The sequence below is a fragment of the Botryllus schlosseri genome, chromosome 11, assembly GCF_051294905.1.
Source record: "Botryllus schlosseri isolate E-star chromosome 11, Bs_hap1, whole genome shotgun sequence".
NCBI lineage: Eukaryota > Metazoa > Chordata > Ascidiacea > Stolidobranchia > Styelidae > Botryllus > Botryllus schlosseri.
In genome coordinates, this window is record NC_137246.1 from 7441443 (window position 1) to 7464894 (window position 23452).

The following is a 23452-nucleotide window of genomic DNA, read 5'->3' on the forward strand; positions in this document are numbered from 1 at the left end:
ACTACTCTAAATAATTCTTTTTCACTCAAACACAAAAGTATACTTGTCACCATTCGTTTTCATCAAGCACGAGTTCAAGAAACTTACTTACTACGACATGAATTGTTATTTGCATGTTGTGTAAATAGGTAATAGGTAATTTTAGTAACACTATATCAACGTAATCGAGTTGTGCGAATAGATTTACATGTCGTCTTGTGGTTTTAATCGAAGCACACAGCGTGGTCTAATGTAGAGTCATCTCTATTGTACAGCAACTCGGTAATCGAAATGCATGCATTAACATTTAAACAGCGATCTTGTTTCGTCACGCGAAAAATATGTTCACTATCGCGATACTCTGCACAGGGAGTGCAAATCCTTTTCACACTCGTAATAGTATACCAACAGCTACCGGCGACAACGTTTAACAATACCAACGACACTAAACATACGATACCTACCCAAGTAAAATTACCATTTTCACCTGGAGGTCAGCCGTTACCTGAGTAAAAATACCATTGTCCTTTGGGGGATTTATCGTTTACTCAGAGTAACAATACATTTTCACTTGGGGGTCTATCGTTTCCTAGAGTAACAATCCCTTATTCGTTTGCAAATCTATTTTTTCCTTGGGTAACAAACCTTTTTCACTTGGAAATATATTTTTTTCTCTGGGTAACAAACCTTTTTCACTTGGAAATATATTTTTTCCCTGAGCAACAAACCATTTTCACTTGGAAATATATTTTTTCCCTGAGCAACAAACCATTTTTACTTGGTGGTCCGTCGTTTACATGAGTAAAAATAACATTTTCCTTTGGAGATCTGGCGTTTACCCAGTGTAACAAAACCATTTTCATTTGGAAATCTGACAAACACACCTGACAATTTAGTATTTGTTGTATTGACGACAGTTTGAAATAGATTACAACGAACAGTGACAAAATATACACCAACAACGACTCCGATACATTTGTGTAATCGCATATTCACTTGTTCTGGTGCATCCCATCAAAATCATCGGTTGTCCACATACAATATGCTCTTGTACACCGAAATGCATGTTTTGGAAAATTGGACAATAGGCTTCGATAGTTCTGTGATGTCCGGTCTCGTGCTTTGGATTTTCCAGAGTCAAAATGTCTGAATAAAACACCTCCTCGACGATGGTTGGTATGTGGATAACGGTGTTCGGAAAACGGTTGGATTTATGTCGTCCATCGCGGTAACAATTCCAGGTCGAGTTTTCCCCCGTATGTTTACTATATTGTGTCTTTATTGGTCAATGTATGTCTCGACATTCAGTTTGAAATCGGAAACCCTGCTAAAGTATGTAACCGGATCCGGATATCAACTCTGAATCGATAAACCAGTGAACAATATTCAAAATAAACATGTTACATCCTGTGTTTCCACGAAAAAATACCATCCAGACATACGTCGCGCTTGTTTGCCCACACCAGTATACGCGTAAATGGAGGTGTGTGACATTGCATGCAATGTGTTGGTATACAAACATCGGGGAGTAAGCCTTCGATCCACAGACATTATCATAGCCGGTAATTTTGATGCAGATCGAATGTCATCACACCCGATAACAATGTCATACCAATAAACCACATTGCAATCTACATTGACGAAAGGAAATGGAAAAATTCAAATGGGTACCGAACTAATGAACAAAAAGTGCAAACTGTTTTTACCAGATTTAGGTGTAGGAGATCTTTTCGTTGATTTCTTTACCGGAGTGTGTTTTACAAATATTTCTAGTACACCTAACTGTAGGACGCATTTAGCAAACGTCGTACAAATTGTTTATGTGACGGCAACGACTTTGAGTGACTTGGTTTCGATCCTTTTTGTAAAAGATTGTCGGACAATGGTGTTATACTTTTCTGTAATGGTTGAGGTACGTGAACAAGTTTCCAATCAACTATTAATCGGACGTACACCTTTGGTTTAACAATTCGTAATATGTCTAAAATGCTTGCTGGTATCATAAGACACAAATCGAAATGCATATCAATCAAGACCTTTGTATGCTCTGAGCTTTGTGGTGGCATTTATTTCGCCGATAGAAATGAACTTGTATCAATAGTAACGCGAAACGTGTTTATCATTTTCGGTGTTGGTTGTGTTCGTGATTTCTTTGTCGGTATGCACTCTACAAATAATTTCTGCATACTGAGTTGGGATGCGTTTGGTGAATATCATACAAATTGTTTTTGTGGTGGTAATGACTTTCAGCGGTTTGGTTTTTATGATTATAATTACTTTAGAATATTCATATGATAATGTATGATCACTAACAACAATACAATCACATTTTGTAGATTTCAGTGTAGCGCCTATTGTGATTTTGTCAATGCTATGAGTTTTGCGTATACTCAAGTCTAGTAGAATAAGATGGTCCAGTAAAAATATTCCAAATTGCTTCTGTGTTGATCAAAGTCTTGAAGTGTAAATCTGTAGACTTCACAATGTCTTGGAGAGTGCGAACGGAATTATGTATTGATCGCGCGCTTCAAACGGTACTCGACACCAAAGTGATATTTTCACACTCTGTAAGTTGTGTATGTTTCAATGCGCTGTCACAAATCCCGACAATAAATCGTATCAATTGCTGGATTCAATAGTAACGATATTGTGATATACTGACTCTATACTTAGTCGTTTCAATTACCCGTTGCGAATCGGGATAATAAAGCATTTTGTATCGGATGTTCAATGTATGAATAATGGACTTAATACATCTTTAGCGCTGTTTATCGCAAACGATAGATTTTAATAATTGTACTGGTAGTTGAATGTGATAATACTGACATTGTTGTTTCATCTTTAGTCTTGGTTACTGGAAACAATTACATTTGTAAAAATATTTCCTGATATCCGCGATACGCAGAGTGATTGTTACCAAGGTGGAGTAATTTTCCTATCAAGAACATTTCAGACACGCATAGTTTTACAACTTAATATGTTAATAACATTGGTACTGAAAAGTTTGTTGCTGTCACAACATTTACCACAACGCCGGGTCTAATTAACGCAAATAATTTAATAATGAAGTAATGATCAACTATTACAAAATCTCATATGTCAAATCAATGTGTCAATCCTTATGTTCACAGCATGATAACTTTGAATATAACACCAGCGTTCGATTGTAAGAAATGAAGTCGCAACTACGTTGATCAGACTTTCAAATCTCGTATACTCAAACATATTATGTTAATCTCAAGTCACCTACACCGTGTAGTAATTACTTTTGTCTTACAAAATATATCGAGTAATAATTACTTTTGTCTTACAAAATATACCGCGTGGTAATTCCTCTATCTTACAGAATAGTAACGACTTTTAAAGTTGAATAAAAAAAGATGCGTCGTAGGGATATGAATACAACCGAACTTGTTATGGATTTTAGGTTTTAGTGATTGTATGGACTCGTGTATGCTTGGATGTTTTTCATACTAATACTGCTTGAGTTGGTCGGGTAAGTTACAAACGGATTTACTTGACAATGTTTTCGTGGTTGACTCTTTGAATATGGTAAGATGGTAAGATGTCGAGACGTAATACTATTTCCGTACACTCAATTACAACAAAACATAACCCGCATTCAAATAAACCGTAAGCTACAAGTGGATTTAAAACTTGATGCTGTTTTGTGGTTAACTCAAGTCAGTGGTCATGTTTGTGTTGATTTCAGGAATGATCATGACGAGTTTGCCGGGTAAATTAGGTAATGCGGTAGTAACTATGACCTTACAGAGTTGCTGACATTCCAATATCTTTTACGCTGTAATATACGGATTTAATTGTGATAAATTATTTCTCAGTTATTGTTCAGACATTCAAATCTCGTATACTCAAAATATAATATGTTCAAGTCAAATCGTATATGCACCGATTAGTAAATACTTTGTCTTCAGAATAGTAACGACCTTTACAAGTGAATAAAAAAGACCGATCATACGAATACAACCAGGATGAATTAATTCAAGTTTGCGAGTTGTAGTGATATAATCAAGTAAGTGAAAACTATATTTTTAACACCGGTTAATATTATGAATAGTTCTTTTGAGTATGGTAAGATGTTAAAATGTCTCTTTGACAAACGGAAAGCCAGACCGTGAATAGAGTTGTAATGTTTCATTACTTGTTTCAAATCAATGTGTGTATAATATCGAAATGGTACTTGGAAAGATGGTAGTCCTGTTTGTCAATTTATTTCAATTCAGACTATGTCAAAGTCCAAATATTCGGTTTCGGATTATCTCGATTTACCTATAGAACATCTCGCGAATGGATTCCGACACCGTACTATAACTAGATCGCTATGTCTGATGCATTATCCCGTCACCGACGTAGGATTTTACAATTATTTCACACCTTTTTGAATAAGCGTCAACTTTATAGAGGATTAGGGTTGGACCAGAAATAAGTGAAAATTTGTCGGTATTCGAATCACCGTCTACGCCGGCTCTATGGTAAACGAATTACCAAAATATTACATTGTTAACGATCGGCATGTATGTAACAGCGAGTCGCGAGCGATGGTTATGTCTTAGGTATTATCTTGCGAGCGATCGCGGGTGGATTATCTGAATTTACCTTTAGTACATCGTGCGAATGGATTCCGACACCGCACCATACCATTTTTGATAATAAGGATTCAAGGATTTTCAGCCAAGGCATACTTGAATTATTTTGGGTGATGGTAAAAAGTGAATGATACGATTGTGCGTGCTTTTGTGAAGAGTTTGATTTGACAGTAATGAATGAATGTATAAATGTGTATACTTGTGATTCTTGTTGCGACTGTGAACAGCAGACTATTCTGTAGGTACGAAACAGCGGTATGGAAGGTGCGAATAATCCGATCTGAAAGTCGGCGTGCTATTCAGGTTACGTACGAATCAATAGGCACAGCGCGAAAAGACGCCGCGGTCTATATCCACAACGTTAGTTCACTACCAAACAAGCCATGGCAGGTCATCGCCGCAGCCTATACCCACAACGTTAGTTCACTACCAAACATTCCATGGCAGGTCATCGCCGCAGCCTATACCGAAAGGGTGGGGTCACCAACACGAGTTTTCAAGGTATATCATCGCCGCAGCCTATACCTGAAAGGGTGGTGTCATCACCGCACCCATAAGAAACAATGGCAGGTCACGACCGATAGGGGAGTCTCAAAGGGTGGGGTCATCACCACGAGTTTTCAGGCAGGTCACCGCCGCACCCATAAGAACCAATGGCGTCATGCGACCGATCTACATATCTACTTTCGTGGGCCGCACTTTGCCCAGGTCTGATGTAGAGAATACTGTCATGTTTCCGTCAGAAAGTCCTATTTCGAAAAGAGTAAATATTAGCTGTGATCCGAAAGGACATGAGTACCGAAACCGTGACTCTGTTTGACTTATACAGATACCACGCCTATATTTTCGAACATACTGGCACAGTAGGCTTGCGAAATCATATGGTCCTACGTATTTTGCAATTATACTGTCCGGTCGTGAATTGTCGGACTGCAAAGACGCGATTGATCTCATATGATATGTCTTGATCTTGAGGCTGCTTGCTTGTCGTGACCTTTTCCATATCTTCATTTTAGAATGATCTTGTGGTGTTGCGCTATTCCTCCTCCACACCGACGTTTTCAGAAATCACGAGTACTGACGGAGTAGCAGCAACGTAAGAATCTTGCTGCCGCTATTCCCTATGTCAATGTCGGATTGTCGGTGTAACGCGTACTTTTTCAGGTCACAATCGAATAGTCACAGCTTGACTATCTCATCTCTCCCCATTAGTTACAATGCTCAAGAAATTACGGTGATCAGTGGAGGTTGCACAGTAAATGATGTGTCGAACGTTATCATACTTAATGTACAATGTGAGTATGAATTTCTGTACCGCGTTTATTCGTCGTTCCCGACTAGGGAAAACATTATAAGCTTGATAAATGGAAATTCCACTTTATCAGCCCTTATTGAGTCAAGCGATACGAGTTTAGCGCGAAACCGATTCCGGATCAAATATGACCATTAGTAGGCCTATCGGTCTGCTGTCTTGAAAATACCTTGTTTGAAGATTTTGGTCTTACGGATTGGAGATCGTAATTTGTATCGATATTCCGGTAATTATTGAATGGTTTCAGCTGTACGATGTCGAACAATTCAGGATTTCGACCAATTCGTTTTTGTCGTATTCCTTTGCGGTCAATTACCAGACCCCGAACTCCCTAGGTCTGCAAACTAGACCAAATGCATTGCAGCAAAACTCATCGTTGTCGACTTTAAGAAAATCAATAGCCTGAAACGGTGACCTAGTGAAAATGTAATATTTAGCGGTCTCGCTTGGGCGTCCGCCACTCGGGAAAGGACCTCAAATTTAAAAGACATTGAATCCATCAAACGATCAATTTTCATATAGTTCAGGCACTGTCGTGCTTGGCTGTGACTTTTGAACTTCTAGTTTTCAAGCCATTGCGTCATATATAGCATTGATATCCAGTTAATTCATCACGTAGCTTTTTATTGAGAAAATCATAGAGAGAATCGTAATAGAAATAGTTTTAAAGCATGCTTTTTAAATCACTCCATTACATTTATTTTGCGCAATACTTGATAGTGAGTCGTGAGTCGGTGTATATGACGCAAAAACATCAAGGACAAAAATAAACTACGTCCTTTCCTTAAAAGTTGCAGTAAAAAGTTGCAGAAAAAAAATAGAAAAAGTTGTAACAAGCTCCAATATAGTATACCTGCAAAAACAGCTTAAAACATCAAGCTACGTAAATTCTGAGTATGTACGAACTCCCGGAAGCTGTAAAAAGTTGCAAAACCTTACCCTAATGATTAGAGAGCAGCATGCATAGGCCTGAACGGTCCGTGGACAGATCGGCATGCTGTAACCACGCACAGTCGCGCATGTGTCCCAGTATTCAAGTGTGACAACATGCTAATATGTCCCCACGCCTATGTGTCACCATGTTCATATGTACCCATGCTAATGTACCCCATATGCTTACGTATTTTTTCAAACTTTGTATCATTATGCCATAATTGTATAAATACTTCTGAAAAACATGTAGTATGAGCCTACAGACGATTTGCACCCAATATCGTCGACGTATATATGATATGGAGTGGCTGGGACCCTCGAAATCGTCGTTGGTTCGACAGTTACAGCATGTAGATATGGATCATTGGTACGGAATGGGTGTTCTGATGATGATGACCGCCGACCGTAAAATGTCGCATAGCGATGTATAGTCATGGTTAAAAATATTTTTGTTCTGTTTATGACAGTGGTCGGAAGCCGTTTTCGTCGAAGGGGCCATATTTACCCTATATTTTCACTTGCGAATGTCAATCTACTGAGATGTCACAATTGAAGATTCGTGCCGTCATGGCTAGAAAAAACAAAAAAAACAACAACAACAACAGGAAAAAGCATGTTTAAACAAGGGCCATGTTTTAGACATGTCAATTCTAAATGGATTTTTGTTTTAAATGCAGTCCTAGTTGCCACAGTCAAAGTCGCCATGCCCATTTATACAAGCGACACATTAGCATGCGGTATTGTCACAAGCGACATGAGTTGAATACGATATCAACTTTGGTTTAACAGCACCGCTACTACAAGGGGTGTGCAAAATCGAGTACCTACCTTACCTAAATGATTCGATCCCAAGTCGAGTATCAAGCTTCGTGGCAGCGCTAGGATTTGACAACCACCATAGTTACTTACTACGTCATATTAGGAATGATGAGTCGGAAGTTCAAATATGTTTTTGACCAGACTAGAGCATAGTGCTTCGTAACCATGCGGTGAATCGGACACTTCTGCACATAAATTCATCCATCCATTCGCGTATTCTGGTACATTGTGTCTGCAGTGTGAAACGTTGTTTTGGATGATGAGTGAAGCCGAAAAGAGATTTCGAAGCTCTCAAGTGCGGGTGAAAGTAGCGACACTACATTTTCTGCTGACTGATAAAACAACTCTAGTTTGAAGGGTTTATAATTTGGTTGCTCGAAAAAAGTGACTCCCATCACTCGCTCGAATTATTACCGTTGGCACTCGACGCAGATCCGAGTACTCGAATGGTTGTACCCAACCCTAGTCGTCACTCGCGACCCACAGTCTTGATCTGGATAACGTTGCTCATCATACGATGCAATCTCGAGACTATGATAACTTGTGTTCAGATGGTAACTTGGAATCTTTCCAACCAGAAGCATATGCTACCGATCAATCGGACTGCAGTTTCAATTGTGTTCGGACATTCAGGTGTTACAGCAATGGCGATCTCACTTTCACGGCTACATGGCAAGCGGATGCCACATGGGATGTGGAATACGGTATCCACCTTTTCTTGCACTATTTTTTCCATTCCTATTAGACCGCCTAATTGGATTTAACCGAAGCTACCCGAGCACGCTATCATATGTCACACCCATGAATACAATAGAGTAGGGGTGTCAAACCAGTTAACTGATTCCAAATGTTACCTCATGTCTTTGCTTTTCACTTGAATACTGTATTATGACGCATATATACAATACATAACAGAGTTGGATGAATTACAATAATTAAGTTCAATTACAATTACAATTACAATTACTTCCTTGCATGTTTCAATTACATTACAGTTACAATTACTCGATGCTAAAAATATCAAATTACTACTACAATTACAATTACTGTTAAGCATGTATATAATTACAATTACAATTACAATTACTGTTAAACATGTGATTGACTCGGTAGAGAGGTGTTCTTTGACAACCGTAGCGACGTAATTAGCAACAATCTCAAGCTATTCCTGTTCCATTCATGATACGTAGAATACCCTTTATTAAAAAAACTCGGACGTATTCGAACTATTCCTAATCATGAGTACTGAAAACTACAAATACAGAAAAATTTTCAAGCGACTGTTAACAACCAAAGGTTTGAGCGACTAACAGCGAATAGGCTACAGGACAGTTAATGAAATGCAATCAAACGATTAGGCTACTCAAAGCTGAGTGAGGATAATGAAATGTAATTGGTATAAGGTGTCGGCGATAAGGATGATACCGATAAGGTGTGTAAAATTAAAATATATGCAAAAGGAAAGAACCTCCTGATAACTACGAATTGCAACAATTTGGTTCGCATTTACATTTTCACTTGCTTGGAAACTGTTAGATTGCATTTGATGAACATTAGGGTGCGAAAAGTTTCAGGCCCCGGTAAATTTGGCCAAGATTGGAAGTGAGATTGGGATAACATCTCTCAAAATGTGTGATCAAGTTTGATAAAGTCTTGGTTGGAAACTTGAATTTCTTTTTGCAATTGTTGCAAGCCTCGGTATTGGTCAGAGATTTAAAAAAACTCTGACCGTGGTCTACGAAATGGTTCAGCACAGGTTTCAGAAGAGTTTATTTGCTGCATTTTTGAAATATTAAGATTTAATTTAGCCCACTATGGTTCTTTAAATTTTTAGACACGCCTCTCGTTATGACATTGAAATACTTCGTGCCCCCCTTATCGTCATATGACACAATGAAACCAGAATGTTAGCAATCCTTACAAATAGTTTGATAGTATGGAAGGTTATGACTGTTGATGAGAGAATTCTCCAATATGAAATTCGGACTATACACATAGCAATAACTATGAAATGGAGCTGAATCGCGCCAAGTGCGAAAACAAATCAGTTTACCGGAGATTTGCGCCCCCTTCAGATGCTTTCACGCCGCCCAAGGGGGGGCACGCCCCCCAGTTTGAGAACCACTAGTTTAGCCTATACTGTAATTCACGAAGTTTTCTGTTGCTACTGAAGTATGGGAAACAGTTTAGCATTACTGAATTATCTAGTTATAACTTGGCACGCGTAGAACACCGATGTAAATAGGCTAACTAATACAGGTGGCGACTGTGTACTAAGGCATTAAGGACTTGTGGGCTGCGGCCCCTCGTCGCCATCCTTGTCCGTACCGGATTTTAACTGGTGTGACGAATAAATGATTGATTGATTATTTTATGTTGTGATTGTCAGGTTTCCATAAAAATGTAATTGAAATTGTAATTGAGCAAAATTTTTATCAAATTACAATTACAATTACAATTACACAAAACAGAAATGCTTCAATTACAATTACAATTACATTAAAAAATGTAATAATTACATCCAGCTCAATTACAAATTACAATTGATCCAACTCTGATACATAATAGTGAATTGCATTATATCATGGAACATATGGGTTATATTCCAGCATCCCATTTATTCCCGAAAATGGAATTGACAAAATATGATGATTTGCCGGTTGCATACAGTTATAAACCGCTAAAACAGTGCCGCAAACGACGATATAAGTTGACATATTTTTGTGTTCCCTTTTTAGTCGTAATCTGGCATTGCCACCGCGTATGCGTTGTTAAGAATATAAAAGATTCAACTGTACACGCGGGCGTTGGAATTTGGTTTATTATTATTATTAAATCGCGATTCGGGTGTCTCTGCATGGAGGCCGCGAGTCGGAAGTTCTACAGTAGTGCGACAACAGATATTTGAATTATATTCGTATAACTAACATATATTATCCATGAACCTGTATATAACGGTTCTGTGTGACTGGTTTTGGTCCATTTTCCATAAAACTCTGAACTGAGTTGGCACTTTTGGGCTTTCTCAAAATTACGTACGAATGTCACCGACTTGTTCCGAAGGGTAACTAGAGTGAAACCGCAACACCTCAGCTGGGCGGTTATAATGTGACCTATGAATATGCTCGAAATTTGCTTTCTTGGGGGATTATTTAATAGAACTATTTCCTACAAAAAATCTAAACATTTCTCACAAATGTGCTGGATCAGAGTATTGCTTCGCGGGTCGGCTGAAATCGTCCGGCGGGTCAGATGCGGCCCGCGGGCCGTATGTTTGACCCCCTGCAACAGAGTGAAACTGTAGTATACACTTCGCTACCCAATCTCAGAGAGGTGAATCCTGGAGCCGAGCTCGGTAGAACTTGTACCCGCAACCTATTCGAACGTACCACTAAGTTATATCGCAACACTGTAATCTGATTGAGGATGTTTCTCTGGTCTGATGTCATAAATACAATTCGTTTTGTCCTGGAAAGTGATTGAGAACAAAGATCAATTGTATTTACGATTACAGACCAGTAACACGTGTCTGCAAGGTTGACAAACACCCTAGAGCAGGGGTGTCAAACTCAAATTGCGTCGCGGGCCGGATTCAAGCCTTCAAATCGTTCGCGGGCCGGATCAGTTAACTGATTCCAAAATGTTACCTTGCTGTGCTCTTGCTTTTCACTTGAATACCTTAAAAGCATATAGATAATACGCGGATCGGTTTTTAAATTAGGAGTAGCAAGTCGCATAACCTCTATTCGCGAACAATGTGATTGGCTAAAACACGATGATTGCCAGTTGGATACAGTTAAGAACTGCTGAAACACAGGCGTTAACGAAGATAAGTAGCCATATTCTGTGCTCCCTTTGATTTAGTCGGAGTCTGGCGTTGGCCCTGCATATGGCTTGCGAGGAATACAAGATATTTAATTGGTAACGCAGACGTTAAAGTTTGGTTTATTATTATTAAACCGCGAGTCCGGTTTCTCTGATGTCTGGGGATATATTGGATCGAAATTGACACAGCAGTGCGACTATAAATCTTTCAATTATATTTTGTGCCACCATTATATTTTCTCTGTCTATAACGATTCCGCATTGGCGTTTTCGCTTCTGTTGAAGAACTACCTTTTTGGTCCATATTTGTATAAAACTACGACTTCTTACCAAAGTGGTAACTAGAGTGAAACCACAGCGCTGTAGACGGGTAATGGGCATCATAAATATGGAAGTATTTCCAACAAAATATCTCAACATTTGTCCCAAATGTGCTTGAAAATATATAAAAGAAAATCCAATCTACTCAGAATTGTTTCGCGGGCCGGATGAAATCGTCTGGCGGGCCGGATGCGGCCCGTGGGCCGTATGTTTGACACCCCTGCCCTAGAACACTGCGAGAAAATCTCACCAAAGCGTTTCTTGCCATACCTATACAAACACAGGAGACCGACAATTAGTCCCACGTCAGGCACACACTTGGTGATTGATAGAGATTTCTCGATTGTCATGTGTCGGTAGCTTTGCTGGCTGCTTTTCGTTTTAGTCGGCTCACCTTCAATCTGGGCTTGTGTGTACAGCAGGCCTACAGTGTAAACTGCAACCGCAGTGGTGTAAGCGACGAGAGCTCAGATAAACCAGATACGAAAACCAGACAAGTAGTATATATATTTAATAATCCAATCTGCACATTTCTATATCTACAACAGACACAAGAAATACAGCGGCGTATGTGTTGATGGGACTCGGAATTGGCTTCACTGGCCTAGTGGTCGCATTGGCAATATATTCATTCATGCAGCCGAAAGCCGGTGATGACATTAGTTGAAGAGGACTCAATTCGGTCGAAAGTATAAAATGTTCCGTATTTACAGCTACTATGATTTGGTTTCACATTACGTGTATCATCGTGGCTCCTGTGCTGTCCGTCGTGAATATAATTGTAGTGGCGATTCCGCAGGGTCCATACTGCACGCCAGGTGAGAAGATAGATATGTTACTCTCACATTCTGTCACGTCCCAGCCAAAATGCAGGATGGTAGAGTGGTTGGGCTTAGATTATTGAGTTGGTAACGGAGTTGTTCAGTCACCTTTTACCGGTTCATGCTATGCCAGTGACCACTCTCGCCAAGCTACATACGAAATGGCTCCAGCCGCTGCAAATAAGATCAGTTTCTCTATAATAAGAATGAATAAATATTGTATAGTCACCGAGAGGCATATTGTCATTAACTAATGATACGGTTCAATCAGACTTCTGCACACTGTACCAATTTATAGTTAGCTGATGGTCAACTAACTACTGGATTTTAATAGTTCTAGTCCTAGTTGCAGCTTTTAAAACAGTGTACAGTACACTTCTAGTTCTAGTTCTAGTTGTGAATGTTCCAAATCAAATAGGTTCAAATTGATCAGATTACGCCCCTTGTCTGAAGAAGGAATTATGCCTCAAAGTGTAACGGCCCTGCCTACTTTGCTTGCACACATCAAGTTTCATCCGATATTTTGCGTCATTTACAAACTCATTTACGCAGAACGAATATACGGAGGCATCACCATGGGAAGTTTGTCGTTGACTTTTTCTGTGATCGGTATTATTCTACACGCCGCAAATTGGAGCTCGTGACCGTAGAAAGGTTGGAAGCCACTGGAATGTATAGTTACTTTATGTGTTTACAATTTGGTTGTTTTACCGAATAAGTTTTTATTCTTCTATTATTGCACAGGCGATTCATATATGATATTGCGCACTCGTACACGCTAATATTACTATTATACAAATGCTAAAATAAATAACTGGACTGAATGTTCTATGGGTGCATTGCATTGCTGGGTAAAGTGAACTATAGATGGTTTAATCGCGCGAGAATTAGGTATTGAAAGATGTGTCGCTCCGGGGCCTGCTTGTCTTCCATAATAAGTAGCCTATAGATATGCGTGAATAGACACACGCTCGTGTTGTCAAGGTGCTTAATTCGAACAAACCATAACATAACAATCGGAGTATAGTCAGAGGTCAGAGTATATATTTTTATCCGCTCTATATACACACAATGCGACACGCAAGACATGAAGACACAATGCGATATAATGGACGGATAGGAGGATGCCGAAACCACCAGTTACGATATTTTAATCCGGCATCCACATCGGCCAGTGCCGGTGTCAATAGTTATCTTGCCCTTTCCATTCGCTTCATTTAGTACCCCCTTAATCGGGTCATTTCTAGGCTTTGTGGTCACCATAGGAACGAGCTACAGAGGAGTGCGAGGAGCCCAGACAAGCATCCAGCGCTACTAACTGGAATAGAAACAGTATTGCCGAGCATAGTCAGCGGCGGCTGTCATCACTAAACCAAGTCTCCTAACAATATATGCCTACTGCGCAGATTCGCGTGTTATTTCAACTGTCTGTGATCCAATAAATTTTCTCAAGCGATCGACAGCTCTTGGTAGTCTGACAGTGATTTTTATTTTCAGATTTCAAAATATACTGTATGCCACACAGAACTGAATATTAACGGTGATTTCGGTCGACAGATGTAGAAAATCGCACGTCAATCAAAAACGTCGAAAATGACATATGACGTCACTGGTTGAGGGACAGTAGCCTAAGCAGCAATCATCTGGAGTGTAGTTAGAGAGGAAAGGTTAGTGTTTTGCTGCGTTGTTTCAAAAGCTTGCAAACCATTCGACTGTCGACGATAGTGCAGGAAACAGCTGTATATCAACTGATCACCTGGAGCCGAACATATGATGGTAAACATATCAACATTAATAGAGCAGGGCAAAATCACGTATTACGCTTCGAGTCGAGTCTAGTATTTGAGTATACCTCATTATGTCGTGACAGCATAATGTACTATATCAAAGTTCAAATATATTACTTTGATGACACCACAAAGAACATAATAACTGTTATCCGTCACATTAAAGATATACTTTGGTATATTTTTCGGCCATACCGATTTCATTGCATTTCTCGATAATCTTGCGGGATGATCATGACTTCGTAAATGTGTTATTTCCAGTAACGTTCGTAGCTTTGTATTATGTCTCGTATGATGCGACACGGCCAATTAAGGTCTCAATGGTTCCTCAGTGAAAAATAGTATCAAAACTATAATTCTCGTTAGTAAAGTAACTTTCAGTTGCGCCGAGCGCATAATGTCACTACTCGGAAAAAATCGTCTTTTACTACTCGACTCGAATCATTAAAATTAATACTCGATTCATATTCGAGTACTCGAATCATTGTTTCTCGCCCTAATTTTACGGTTGCTATACATCGAAGGGAGCTGTTGGACGTGTAACACCCAAGTTTTTGAGAATGCGAATCCATCAGACTGAGTAACAGAGGAACAATCCGTCCGGATATCGCCGAAAACCCATGCGAATCTGACGATAATCATATACATAAGAATCAGGAAAATTCGCATTGAGCAACAACTGAGCTGACATGCAGTTTGGGCGAAGCCTTTGCAATCTGCAATAACACATGAATAGTAGGGTGGAGTGAAAATGACTTTTTTTTAAATAAAAAAAAGGCCTTCCTCAATCCTGACAAATGACCTAAAACTTCAATAAAAAGTGACTTCAGGGTGTTGCCCCCATTTTCCCGCCGGCAACCCCCCAATTTCTGCGCGTGGGGGGGGGGGGGTAAAATGGCCCATCTCGGCCACCGCTGATCGTAGAGTCATGATATATATAGCTCAAAATCTGCGGAAGCATCATGTTTCTATCTGTCTCAAGAAGAAAGTTTTCTCTATTGTGAACAGAAAATGAGTTATAGCCAAAAAACCATATATATACGCACATTTTTGTTGAAATTCAGCATTTATTCTGACGAATTGTGATCTGTTATTAGTTTTTTTTTAAAGAAAAGTAACACACTGACAATACCGAATATTGGGCCCATATTACAAATATATTCACAACACAGTCCTTTTAAAATCGGTTCAAAACATCATAATGAAACACTCACATTTAACGACTTATTGAAAATGCATTCTTTTGTCAAGTTTTTTCATCAGTTTACGAGACTTAATTTTTCGGCGAATGAGGCCATCTCGTCATTGAAATCCCGAAACTTGTGCTGATGCTTCTGTTCAGACATGGGGTAATCGTGATTAGTAATCGTAATCGATTACGACGATTACAGCATTTTCAAGTAATCGTAATCGCAATCGATTACATTCGAAAAAAATCCAAAGTAATCGTAATCCTAATCGACTATTTCTCATATCTAATCGATTTCTTCGTGAATAAACGATTACTTTTTATCCGTACAAGGACTATATGACATGAACTGAACAGTGAGTATTCTTGAACAATGAAGAGTGCGATAATACGCCATACTCATACGTCTGATTTTCAGAAGCTACTGCTCATTATTATGTCACAAGTATAGCCTATTCGCCTTGCTCGTCATTGCGTAACGTATTGTCCACGCGTAGTAAATAGATATTCGATGAACAATTTGTACATGTGTTTGAGTGATTGTAAGAATATCCGCCATGCCTCATATCAGGTTATAAATGCAATTAGAAGCCACTATCTCGCAGCAGGATAATAATCACAACTTGGCCTAGCTTCAAATAGTAACGTATGTATTGATGCCTGGTTACGCTTAGTTATAAAGCAGTTTGACTCTTGCTGCTTGATGAGCGTCGAGCAGTATAGGCCTATTTACGTACATCGGATGGATATTTGAAATTTTGTACTCATCAAATTGAACATGACGGCAACAACATCAAAGAATTAAATTTCAACGGCTCAATATCGATATCTTTATTGTAGGCCGAATTTTATGTTCACTCTGTCTTATTCTCATGGCCCTACTTGAAACGGAGACCAATCGTTACTTCGCAATTCTTTACTGAACATTTGGATCGGCCACCATAGCCATCCACTTATACACCATGCTAGCGTGGGTTACAGCTAGAATCAGGACCGAAACAGCACTTCGTACCCGAAACATTAGTCTCGCCCCCAGGATGATGAGTCAAAATTCTGGCGTGCGAAGTTCATCTCTTTCCTTCTTTTATTACCGGGCTTTTAGTCACAACTGGATGACATGTTTTGATGCGATGTAGAATGTAGATTCGCTGTGCATTTGCTTTCAAGTCGCGCCAAGTGCAAAAATATTTCAAGTTCATGACTAAATTTCGTCTATTGGTAATTCCATACATTACTATTCATTTTTTATCCTCTCTCAGCCCCGTGGTCAGATATGCCGGTCGAACTGGGGGAGGTGGTGTTAACGAAAATTTAGGGCAGCACGCAATTCATAATTATAATATCTTCGGGCGGGCCCAATTCGTGAACACCCGTCAGTTATTGTCAAAAGTTACTGGAGTCACCCAAACGTAGCCGACTAAAGGAAAAATAAAGAAAATCTTTCGTGAGACGCACACACAAATTATCATTTTAAGGGCGTAGTTTCATCTGAGGTTTCCCGTGTGACACTTGTATTGGTAGGACAAGGTTATTCGTCGCGCCCGTCCAGCGTGGTTATGGACAATGGACACATACGCATAGTTTCGGCCAAGGTATCTTTGGTAGCGCGCTGAAACTGAATATGTCCCGGTGTATCGTGGCGCGGTAATGGCCGGCACCGAAATACTTAGTTCTATAAAGTATGCATATTTTTTCTTGAGAGGGCGAGGTATGCATTCCAAAATCCAGATATTTAGCGACATTAAATCGCGAAGTGCGAAGAATTTCAAAATTATCAAATATTTCGAAAATACTCTATAATTTAGGTTAATTTAAATAATTTTGTGTCCCCTTCGAGCTCGCCCTTCGCCCCCCCCCCTCTTGGAAGGTTTGCTTAAGCCCTTGGTTAGAATGCAAATCTTTAGATGCAAGAAATCATTAGCTGTATAGTTGAGCAATGGGTATATTATGACGTAAACAAAGATGACGTCATGACGTCTCATTTAAAAATAAAGTTGTTTTCTCATGAGGCCTCAAAATCGTTATATTGTCTTCCACTATATGTTCAAATAAAATTTTAAGAAGCAAAATAAATGTAATCGTGAGTAATCGTGATTACTTTTCCAATGTAATCGTAATCGTAATCGACTACTTACTGATTTTGCTGTAATCGTAATCGTAATCGCAATCGATTACATTCATGAAGTAATCACCCCATGTCTGCTTCTGTTACGAGCTTTACATGTCGTTCCACTGTTTGATTGTGGCATGGATGAAACAAAATTAGAGGCTTCTCACGGCATTCTTCCAACTCTGCATCAGTTAGGGCTCAATCGCTGGAGGAAGTTGTTGATATAAGGTTCAATATCAACCAACTCGTGGTATGCCTTTGCTTCCAAGTTCAACTTTGGGACACAGAATAAACGAAAAGGGCCGCAGTTCGATTGGTTGAAACTGCTATGACTCTCAATGTCCAGAAGTGAATTTTATTCAGCGGCATGTTTTCGAATCGCCAGCACCTTGGTCACACCCAATTGAAAAAAAAAACTACGTGGAAGTGCATTTTGTTGGCCAGTTACTCAATTCAAAAAGCTTTCGCCACCACTTATGGCCGTTCCAAAGCTCCCATCAGAAATTGTTAGTGACTCAAGGACCAGTTATATGCTTATGAATGTGCTGGGCAATTATTCAAGGAAATGCTGATGATTTGGCTTACTTGGAGGTTGAACCACCAGTTGCGCATTCAAGATGGCTAACTTTAGGATGCAGTGCAGAGCTTTAAGGTATTATGTAACAGTTGATGAACCGCCTTTGAAACTAGAGATTCTTGTTCGTTTTTGCCTTGAAGTGTATTTTCCGACATGGTTTGAGATCAAGGAAAACAAACATATAACACATGGACCCAGAAACATCTTCAACTTGATTAAACAGGTTTTGAATTTCTCTGACCGAAACGTTCGAAAAATTGCTTTGAATGTGGTGATAAGAAACGGTTATTCCGCACACCCCGAAAATATTATGATTGCAATGCTGGTAGATGATAATGAAGACATACGAAATAAGGGTGTGACCAAGGTGCTTGCGTTTCGAAAACATGCCGCTGAATAAAATTCACTTGTGGACATTGAAAGTCATAGCAGTTCCAACCAATTGAACTGGGGTACTATTCGTTTATTCTGTGTCCCAAAGCCAAGGCATACCACGAGTTGGTTGATATTGAACCTTATCAACAACTTCCTCCAACGATTGAGCACTTAACTGATGCAGAGTGGGAAGAAGGCCGCGAGAAGCCTGTGATTTTGTTTCATCCATGCCACAATGAAACAGTGGAACGACATGTAAAGCTCGTAACAGAAGCATCATCACAAGTTTCGGGATTTCAAAGACGAGATGGCCTCTCAATTGCCAAAAAATTAAGTCTCGTAAACTGATGAAAAAATTTGACACAAAAATGCGTTTTCAATAAGCCGTTAAATGTGGGTGTTTCATTATGATGTTTTGAACCGATTTTAAAAGGACTGTGTTGTGAATATATTTGTATTATGGGCCCAATATTCGGTATTGCCAGTGTGTTACTTTTAGTTTCAAAAAAACTGATGACGGATCACAATTCGTCAGAATAAATGCTGAATTTCAACAAAAATGTGCGTATATATTGTTTTTTGGCTATAACTCATTTTGTGTTCACAATAGAGAAAACTTTCTTCTGAAGACAGATAGAAACATGATGCTTCCGCAGATTTTGAGCTATATATCATGACTCTACGACCAGCGGTTACCGAGATGGGCCATTCCCCCCCCCGCACGCGCAGAAATCGGGGGGTTTCCGGCTGGAAAATGGGGGCAACGCCCTGAAGTCACTTTTTATTGAAGTTTTAGGTCATTTGTCGGGATTGAGGAAGGCCTTTTTTTGATTTGAAAAAAAAAAGTCATTTTCACTCCACCCTAATGAATAGCCTCAAATTCTTTTATAAAATTACTATTACAGTGAAATACAATTTGTAAATCGACTGAGTCAACTGTACAAATTATATCAACGTAATAATGTTAACTCACTTGCCTGCCTGCCTGCCTGCCTGCCTGCCAGTGCCTGCCTGCCTGCCTATCTGCTTGCTTACTTACTTATGCGTTACTGCAGTAATCTGCATTGGTAAGTATATATTATGTAATTAGGCGTTGCATCAATATTTTAGATGGTACACAATTAACACATTGCCATTTCGGACGTTTTGGTCGAAAAGATGATACCTGAAAATTTGAAGCATTCATCTTCAAGAAACCGACATTCACAGGCCAATACCTGCGTTGGAATTCATTTAGTCAGAAATTTAGTCGATTTCTATTTGAATCCTGCAACTATTAAGGCATCGTATTTTCTCTTGAGAATGTTCTCACGTCTCCCCAACTGGTTACCCCGGTGGTGGAATTGGTTCTGTCGTGTGCGAAATATCTTTGAAATATTGTTTACGCTAATCATCTCGTACGTGGCGCAAAAGACCTAATCGGTTATAAGCGCCACTATTCCAATAATAATAATAATAATAATAATATGTCCGGCTGTGGTGCACTTGCAGCTACCGAATACACATGGAGACACAATAGGATTGGTCACTACATTCATCTTGAATTATGCAAACATTTTAACATCACCACTTCGACAAAAAATTGGTATGATTACAGCCCAGCACCAGTGACAGAAAACGAACAAGTAAAAATTCTGTGGGATGTACCAGTTATAACTGACCGCGAAATCAGGAGCAACCGCCCGGATATAATCGTCAAACTAAAAAAGAAAAGAGAATGCTTATTCATTGAACTGGCTGTCCCAGCTGATCACAACCTACTGCAAAAAGAATCAGAAAAATACTCCAAATACGCAGACCTCAAAATGGAATGTGAGAAAATGTGGCGATGCAAAATAAACATTGTACCGATAGTCATTGGTGCTACAGGGGTCGTGAGCAAAAAACTCATGAGGCATATCCAACAAATTCCGGGTAACGTTCGATTCGACATGATCCAGAAAATCACATTATTGGGCACTGTGCACATTCTTCGGAAGGCCTTGAATGCACCACTGGACTAAAATTACACTTGTGAATCACAGCATAATTTCTGTAATTTCGATTCTTCATCTTCAATCATCTCTACCTCTGCTCTGTAACCCTTGCCAATTCTTCATCTGCTGCAATTCTGTAATCTGACTTCTCCGTGTATTGCATAGGAATAACAATTTGAATGTATTACTGAAATTTTAAAAATTTACTCCAATCTCGCCATTTTCCTTTTGGGGGCAGGTTGCTCCCCGGATTATGTGTGTATCTACCAGTTTTACTGTGAATAAAGAATAATAATAATTTGGTTGTTATAAGAAATTAATTAATAATAATTAATTATTACTTTAAATTAACCTAACTTCTGAACTGACGCACCACTGCTGTGGATGCCTGCGAAACGATCTGGATATATTGCACCTGGACGTACCCGCCGTGGGACCAAGCGGATGACCCCAGAGGACTCCTCAACTCCGACCACACAGGAACACCAAAGAGAAGATATTTCTCAACATGGCGCCTGTGCAACACCGAACTGTGGCTCACAAAAAAGCTCTGCTGCAAAAGAAAAAAAGAAGAGACACAGATGGAGTAAAGAAGAGTATAAAGAAATAATGAGATGTTACTTCTTAGCCAAACTTGAAAACTCGGCAGGAGTAACCGAAGGAACTTTTCAAAAATGGAAAGAGAGAACAAACAACTCTCCAACCATGACTGCCAATACCCTGGCAACTATGAGACGCTGTGTAATGAAAAAATTATCAGAACAAGAACTCGCAGAAATCGAGAGCGAAATTTGTAACAAAAACACAGAAAACTCTGAGGCACTAGAACTTCAATTCGGCCAAGATGACCTGTATCCGCAACAACCACTTGAAGACCTGAACATCCCAGAGGTAGAATCACAAAACACCATCGGGCACCCGAATGAACCAACATCACCTAACGTTGATGACATGGACACGGAATTAGAATTGGAGATCAAAAATAAAATTATCGACCGAATGAACTCCACATTGGATATAAATGACAGAGTGAATTTACCTGACCTACAAATTACAAAGAAACTGAAAACTGATATTGCAGTAGCGAACAAAATTTTGACAGAAACCATACTACCTGCAATAAATGACAAAAAAGGAGAAAGACCACAATGTCCCTTAACGACAATCAACAACCTCATTTACAGCACTGCGGCAGTTATCTCGGAAAGGCACTGCAAAATACCAAGACCTGTCAACAAAAAAAGGGGAAGCCACACGCCAGCTTGGCAACGCAGAATTGAAAACAAAATCGCAAAACTAAGGTGTGATGTTGCGATACTCTCAGAACTAAAAAAAGGAAATGTTTCCCGCAAAGTAAAAAATAAGGTAAAAAAAATAGAACTGGAGCACCAAACAAAACTGCAGTCAACAGAAAAAGTGACAATGTTGCAAGAGGAATTAAAAATGAGAATATGCGCCAAAGCACAACGATTGAAACGATATAAAAAGCGAGAAACACAATATCGCCAAAACTTGTTATTTACTCGCAAACCTGGCCAATTTTTCCGAATGATGAAACAAAAGTCAAACCACAAAATTACCAGCAGCAAAATTCCAGCCACTGCAGATCTGGAATCATTTTGGAAAGAAATATGGGAAACTGAAAAATTGCACAACTCAAATGCAACTTGGATACAAGACCTCCACACTGACCACCTACAAACACCAGAACAACAATGGTCAGAAATCACAAAACAAGAAATCAAGGAGGCCCTAAAAAGTTCACTGAACTGGAAAGCAGCTGGTCCTGACCAGATCAAAAACTTTTGGCTAAAAAAACTAACTGCAACACATAATTACCTAGCGGCGATCTACAATGAGCTTTTATCCTCAACCAACTCGCACGAGATCCCAGCCTGGTTCACACAAGGGATCACCTATCTTATTCCAAAAAATGAAAACACCAGGGACCCCAAGAACTACAGGCCGATAACATGCCTGACAACCATGTACAAAACACTGACCAAAATCCTGGCAAAACGAAGCTACAAACACCTAGAAAACCTCCTTCCGCCTGAGCAGAAAGGATGCAAGGAAGGTGCCCTTGGCTGTAAGGATCACCTGCTCCTTGACAAAACCATTCTTGAAAACTGCAAGAGGAGACACACTAACCTCAGCATGGCATGGATAGACTACAAAAAAGCTTTCGATTCAGTCCCTCACACATGGATACTGAAAACAATGCGTATGTACAAAATGAATCCGATCATCATCAGATTTATTGAAGATTCAATGAAAAATTGGCATACCAAACTGTTGATCAAACATGACCAAGGCGAAACAGAAACCTGTACAATTCAGATACGGAATGGTATCTTTCAAGGCGACTCATTCTCACCACTTCTATTCTGCCTCAGTTTAGCTCCACTCAGTGAGTTGCTGAGAAAAAATGAAACAGGATACGTGATGAAAAAAGCAGCAAACTCTGAAGGTCAAAAGATTCATCACCTTTTGTTCATGGATGATCTGAAACTGTACGCGAAATCCGATGCAGACCTGAATAACCAAATGAAAATTGTTCATGAGTTTTCGGAAGATATAAAAATGAAATTTGGCTTGGATAAATGCTCAAAACTTACCATACGACGTGGAAGAGTCACCAGCACTGGCGACATGAGCTTCAAACTGGGTGAAACCATAACAGAATTGAATGCCGAAGATCACTATAAATATCTAGGGATCTGTGAAAGCGACAACATTAAACATGCTGCAATGAAATCAAGTCTGAAAAAGGAATACATTAGCAGGCTCAAGTCAATTCTCAAAACTGAACTCAATTCCA

General features: G+C 39.4%; 1 protein-coding gene and 1 pseudogene across 6 annotated transcripts in view; one reads left to right on the forward strand and one right to left on the reverse strand.

Annotated features, from left to right (window-relative positions):
* LOC145450005 (peptidyl-prolyl cis-trans isomerase pseudogene) overlaps window positions 1–23452 on the reverse strand; it is a 430289-nt pseudogene that overhangs the window by 100106 nt on the left and 306731 nt on the right. The window contains exons 2-4 of one of the 2 annotated variants that reach the window (XR_013918398.1): window positions 23250–23351; window positions 23119–23166; window positions 22872–23049 (exon numbers count right to left, since the gene is read on the reverse strand). The exons of the other annotated variant lie outside the window; for it this stretch is intronic. The product of XR_013918398.1 is annotated as a peptidyl-prolyl cis-trans isomerase pseudogene, transcript variant X2 (transcript). Of the gene's footprint in view, window positions 1–22871; window positions 23050–23118; window positions 23167–23249; window positions 23352–23452 lie in introns of those variants that run through there. 2 annotated transcript variants of the gene reach the window in all.
* LOC145450002 (uncharacterized) overlaps window positions 1–23452 on the forward strand; it is a 245823-nt gene that overhangs the window by 13848 nt on the left and 208523 nt on the right. The window contains exons 3-8 of one of the 4 annotated variants that reach the window (XM_080328452.1): window positions 5603–5682; window positions 5751–5881; window positions 8202–8354; window positions 12345–12446; window positions 12510–12614; window positions 13170–13436. The exons of 2 other annotated variants lie outside the window; for them this stretch is intronic. In XM_080328452.1, coding sequence (XP_080184578.1) covers window positions 5603–5682; window positions 5751–5881; window positions 8202–8354; window positions 12345–12446; window positions 12510–12614; window positions 13170–13261 — 663 coding nt within the window. In that variant the 3' untranslated portion in view covers window positions 13262–13436. Of the gene's footprint in view, window positions 1–5602; window positions 5683–5750; window positions 5882–8201; window positions 8355–12344; window positions 12447–12509; window positions 12615–13169; window positions 13437–23452 lie in introns of those variants that run through there. One more of the 4 variants, XM_080328454.1, reaches the window with a different exon arrangement.